We start from the raw sequence: 6,000 nt of genomic DNA on the forward strand, positions 1-6,000 counted from the left end.
TCCTCCCTCGAAAGGCTTTGGTGGATGTGAAGGAGCAGAATTCCCAGCAAATTAATAAAAGGGTTTTTTGTTGGGACAAGGACTTTACTTCAGGCTCTCAGGAAGAACATTGGTCCAGTTTTAGAATTCTGTTCGCCCTTTCAAAATTCCTTTATCCGTCTTTCCCAGTTACACACTTTTGTGGTGCCTTGTGTTGTTTTTGTCTCTGTGTCCAACTACCGTGCTTTGCAGAAGGACAAATCCTTCAATTGTGCAGCATTGGGGGAGCGGAGATTCCGGGCAGATCCCTTGTAAAAGAGATTTCTCTTCTGGGATTACGACCCCTCCGTCCTCCGGATGATCATCGCTTGGTTAAAAAATTAAAAAAGCAACAGGTCCTTAAAGAGGAAAGATGGTTGATGTGTGTAGGGTGAGTGGAGATGATGAGGTCACAGTGGTTGCCACGATGCCCCTGAGGAGTGTCAGGACACTTTGGGAGGGGCAGAGTGGACACCAACAGCCTCCGGGCGAAGGCTTCCCTGAAGGGTATGTTTCTTCGGCAAAATCAATCAATCAGAATAGAGCTGGAAGGGACCTCAGAGATCTTCTAGTCCAACCCCCTGCTTGCTCTGACCTCGGCTTCCCCAGCAGCATGAAGCCGAGTCCTCATCACCAGTTGCGTCCCTACCTGAACCGGGAGGCTCTCACAACAGTCACTCGTGCCCTTGTGACCTGTAGGCTGGAGTACTGCAACGTGCTCTACATGGGGCTGCCCTTGAAGAGTATTCGGCGACTTCAGCTGGTCCAGAATGCAGCCGCGCGAGCAATCGTGGGTGCACCTCGTTTCACCCACGTAACACCTATCCTCCGCGAGCTGCACTGGCTGCCTGTTGATCTCCGGGTGCGCTTCAAGGTGCTAGTTGTCACCTACAAAGCCCTTCATGGTATTGGATCTGGGTACTTGAGAGACCGCCTCCTGCCAATTACCTCCACTAGACCAATTAGATCCCATAGATTAGGCCTCCTCCGAGTTCCATCTGCCGGCCAATGTCGACTGGCAACTACCCGGAGGAGAGCCTTCTCGGTGGCTGCTCCGACCCTCTGGAACGAACTCCCCGTGGAGATTCGAACCCTCACCACCCTTCAGGCCTTCCGCGTAGCCCTTAAAACCTGGCTGTCCCGACAGGCCTGGGGCTAAAGACTTCAACCCCACCCGAATAGTATGACTGTTGTGCTTTTTTAACGATGTATTGTCTTTATGTGTATAACTTGTTTTGTACTTCCCTCCCCCTGAATTGTGAGCCGCCCTGAGTCCCCTCAGGGAAAAGGGCAGCATACAAATAAAGTTAAAATCAAATCAAAATCAAATCAAATCCTGCTAAACCCCTTTTATTGAATGTCCAGTGAATTCCTCTCCAGCAAAGTCTTTCCTCTCCCACCGTCTTTCAAGAGAGTTCACAATTACCGACCTTTCTCAGGTTCGGAGAGCGGCCAGGCCGAGATCTTTCACACTTTCTATTCCTCTACTATGCCTTTTCTATTGTGGGAAAATGGGATTGTATGGAGTTGGGTGATACGTAGCCTGTTGTGGCCCGCCAGGAGCCATTGGCCACCAAGTGGCGGCAGAGCATTGGATCAGAGGGGAGCGTTCGGGGAAACACGTGGGAGTTGCTGCAGGATGCACCCCGTCGAAGGGTTACTCGACGGAAGGAACAACTGAGTACTTACAGGAGATGATTGCGAGCAGCGGTTGCTCATTGGGGTCCTCTCCTGAGTATAAAGAAACTGATTGATTGATTGATTGATTGATTGATTACATTTACATGCCGCCCTTTTCCCCGAAGGGGACTCAGGGCGGCTCACAATTCAATCAGGGAAGGAGATACAAACAGGGGGATAAAAAAGACGAGACATAACAATACAAAATTTAAAAACACACAACAACCATACCATTCGAGAAGGGGGGCAAAAACTCTTTAGCCCCAGGCCTGTCGGAACAGCCAGGTTTTAAGGGCTTTGCGGAAGGCCTGGAGGGTGGTGAGGGTTCGAATCTCCACGGGGAGCTCGTTCCAGAGGGTCGGAGCAGCCACAGAGAAGGCTCTCCTCCGGGTAGTCGCCAGTCGACACTGGCCGGCGGATGGAATTCGGAGGAGGCCTAATCTGTGGGATCTGATCGGTCTGTTGGAGGTATTTGGCAGCAGGCGGTCTCTCAAGTAACTGCTGGTGCCACGCCCTGGTGGCAGAAGTCAACGTTCCGTTCCTGTTCTAGTGATTGTTCTTGTTCGCCTTCACACATCGAAGCTAACTTGGATAAGTGGCTTGCAGTGTTTTGTGAGTTATAGGACTTTTGCCAGAGCTGTTATCTTTGTTTATTTGGGCTTGCAGCCAACAAGAGCTTGGACTGATTAAAAGAAACCTTTTGAGTTACGGGGCTTTTGGCTTTTGTTCCTGGACGGAGAAGGGGGGTCAGAACCGTAGCCATAACAAAATTCTTAGAGAGCCAAGGTCATCCTTTGTCTCTGTACCTGACCGGAACTGGATGGGTGGAAGCTGCCAGCATTGCAGTGGGAGATTGGACCGTGTGATGGGCAGTGGGTGTGGGGGGCAAGATCTTGAACTTTCAACTGGGTGGGGGAAACCGGGAAGCCTTCAGATCCAGGTTTTCCCAGATGTGCCATCATGGCTCTCTTCATAAACTGGAACTTTGAGGAATCCTTTGCCTCGGACTCTGATTTAATTTTTGGATGCTCTTTGGAACCCAGCAATATGCCCCCAAGCTGTTGGAAATGTAGACTAATACCTGGCACATCCTACCACATGTGGTAGCCCTGTCCGAAGGCAAGGAGGGTTTGGAATACAAATTCATATGCGGTTAGGAAAAAACCATATAGAGTTTAAGCCAGAATTATTTTTATTAGGCGTTATATCAGATGGCTGTAATAAAGGGGACAATATATAAATAAGGCCTCAATCCGAAACGAATGCAGTATCTGACTTTTCTTTTTCCTCTCCTTTTGCTTAGGAAGCTGCAACGGCCGGAATTCCTTGGAATCGCTCAAAACGTCCCACTCTGGCTGTGAATCTGCTCCGCTTCCCTTGAAACCGCCTTTGCAGGATGAGCCAGATCCCCCACTCAGGAGCAGGGCTTCGGGGCAGGTGGACGCGGCTTCCAGGGGTCCAGCCCCTCCCCCCCAGGATTTACTGCGGCGTAAGGGGGCCCTAGAAAGCAGCCCCTCACCGTCGGCCCCTCTGCATCTGACCCAAAGGGAAGATCGTTTCATCCCGCTGACCGTCGAGGTAGATTATAGTTTTCTCGAGGAGATCAGATCCATGCGCGCTTCCAAACGAGAGCTTCCCGATGTCCCAAAAACGAGCTTTGGAAAGGCGAGTCCGCTTCCTTCGGGGAGCCAGACGATTAAGGAGAAGCGGGTAGCGGATCGACCGAGGGGGCCGAGCGCCCATCGGACCAGCACTTTAGATGATCTTTGGGCCACGTATCTGGAGCGACAGAAGGAGCGCCGGCAGCTGAAGGCCGCCGAAAGCAACCCGAGAACCGAGCTGTCGCTGGTGGAGCGTCTGGACCGGCTGGCTAGGCTCCTGCAGAACCCCCTCCGGCATTCGCTGGCCCTTGTCCTGGAGGACCAGAAGGACAGCCAGAAGGAACCCAGGAGGAAAGTAGCGAGGCTGGGCAGCCCTCGAGAGAAAAAGATGGCGGCCCGAAAGAAAGTGCCGTCGCGGCCCAGCGTAGAATCCTCGGAGGAAGCTCTCGTCGGCCCCAGCGGCACCTGGTGCTCCAAATCCAGGTGTCCGAAAACGGGACGCCCCGGAGCTGTTGAACCCGGGGCTAGGAACTGGGAGGGGTCCCTGTCCTCCCAGACTCCGAGCGAGACGTCTTCCGAGCGGAGGCTGCCGAGAGACGCCAGCGTGATAACCGACGTGACCTCTGGATCGGAGGGGACGCGGCTCGACACCGAAAGCGCCACGCAGACGGAGGCCAGCGGGTCGGTGTCGACCATCAGCACGGCCAGGTTGATCCGAGCTTTTGGGCAGGAGAGGGTGGAGGTGTCGCCCAAGCTGTCCCAGCTCTACGGCACCATCGACTTGCAGAAGACGCGCTCGGAGACCTGGCGGAAGCGCGGCAAGAAAGCCAAGGGGGAGGGCTACCCGAAAATGGTCCACGTGGAACAGCAAAGGAGGGAGGATCAGGTAGGCGATGGAGCAGGCAACCAGGGGGACGGGGACTGACCTCTCCCCTAGGCGGGGTTTGCCCCACCGGGGGTCCTGGCAGGTGTATCAGCCATCGTGGGGCGCTGGGGGCTCTCTAGGCTCGGTTGTTTCCTTACCGACGTTTCGTTACCCAGGTAGGTAACATCATCAGTGGGAATGTTGATGATGTGGATGAGAGCAATAATAATGCTGCCTAGTTGGAGAATGAAACGTCTGTAAGAAAACCACCAAGCTCAGAGAGCATCAAGGACCCCACAGTCCTTCTCCTTCCCTTCCTTCCTCCCTTCCATCCTCCTCTTCTTCCTCCTCCTCTTCTTTCACCCTTCCATCCCATTCTTCCTCTTCCCCTCCCTTTCCTCTTCCTTCAACCCCACTGCCTTCTAGTACTGATGATGTTAGCTAGTGGGGTCATGAAACGTCTGCAAGAAAGCCATCAAGCTCAGAGAGCACCAAGAACCCCACAGCCCTCCTCATCCTCTTCTTCCTTTCCACAACCCCCCCCCTCCCTTCTAACACTGATGATGTTAGCTAGTGGGGATGGGAAATGTCTGTAAGAAAGCCACCAAGCTCAGAGAGCACCAAGGACCCCACAGTCCTCCTCCTTCCCTTCCTTCCTCCCTTCCATCCTCCTCTTCCTCCTCTTTCACCCTTCCATCCTATTCTTCCTCCTCCCCTCCCCTTCCTCCTCCTCTTTCAACCCCACTCCCTTCTAGCACTGATGATGTTCTGCTTCCTCCTCCTCCTCCTCCTCCTCCTCCTCCTCCTCCTCCTCCTCCTCCTCCTCCTCCTCCTCCTCCTCCTCCTCCTCCTCCCCTCCTTTCTACAAACCCCATTCCCTTCTAACACTGATGATGTTACCTAGTTGGGTCATGAAACATCTGCAAGAAAACCACCAAGCTCAGAGAGCAACGAGGACCCCACAGTCCTCCTCCTTCCCTTCCTCCCTTCCATCCTTCTCCTCCCTTTCCTCCTCCCCCTCCAACCCCACTCCCTTCCAGCCCTGATGATGTTACCTAGTTGGGTGATGAAACGTCTGCAAGTCCAGACAGCACCCAACACCCTCCTTCTCCTCCTCCTCCTCCTCCCCCACACAGGAACCCCTGAATTCTTGCCAGAAAACGAGCTCTTGCAGTTCCTTCTGTTGCACCCACTGCTTTCCCTCCTCCTCTTTACTGCAAATCCGAGTAAAAATCAACGTCAGGGTTTTTTTTTTTTTGGTAAATAAAACCTAAACGTGACAAATTTTGCCAGAGTCCTCCTCCTCCTCCTCCGCTCTATTACGGAGAAAAGAATAACGGTGGTGAAAGGACATGGTATTTAAGCAACAGCATTATGTAAAACTCCAGCTTTGGGTAATTAACTCCCCGGTTTTTTTAAAAAAAAATAATAATCCTGGACCAAAGGACTCCCGCAAAGCCGAAATGTCTTCCAGCCTCTTCCGTCTGCCAGTCAATTATATCAATTAAGCAGGAGCAATTATTAAAGATAACAGTTCAGCGGCCTGTTAAACACCGAGGTGCGCAGATGTCCCACTAAGATAACCAAAGATGTGTGGAAGCAGATCCAGGAAAAATCTGGGATGCTCCCAACATCTGTCTCTGTCTCTCTCTGTCTCTCTGTGTGTGTGTGTGTGTGTCTCTCTCTGTCTCTCTTTCTCTCTGTGTCTCTCTCTCTCTGTGTCTCTCTCTCTGTGTCTCTCTCTCTGTGTCTCTCTCTCTGTGTCTCTCTCTCTCTCTTTCTCTCTGTCTCTCTTTCTCTCTGTCTCTGTGTCTCTCTCTGTGTCTCTCTCTGTCT

General features: G+C 52.6%; 1 protein-coding gene across 1 annotated transcript in view; it reads left to right on the top strand.

Moving 5' to 3' along the window:
- Positions 1 to 4,185, top strand: part of ALMS1 (ALMS1 centrosome and basal body associated protein) — a gene marked incomplete at its 3' end in the record, with an annotated part of 29,069 nt that extends 24,884 nt beyond the window's left edge. Inside the window, exon 11 of the mRNA XM_032238555.1 lies at positions 3,002 to 4,185. Within this exon, the coding sequence (XP_032094446.1) occupies positions 3,002 to 4,185 (1,184 nt within the window). The remainder of the gene's footprint in view (positions 1 to 3,001) is intronic.
- Positions 4,186 to 6,000: the final 1,815 nt, after the last annotated feature.

This window comes from Thamnophis elegans, unplaced genomic scaffold, assembly GCF_009769535.1.
Source record: "Thamnophis elegans isolate rThaEle1 unplaced genomic scaffold, rThaEle1.pri scaffold_293_arrow_ctg1, whole genome shotgun sequence".
Taxonomy (NCBI): domain Eukaryota; kingdom Metazoa; phylum Chordata; class Lepidosauria; order Squamata; family Colubridae; genus Thamnophis; species Thamnophis elegans.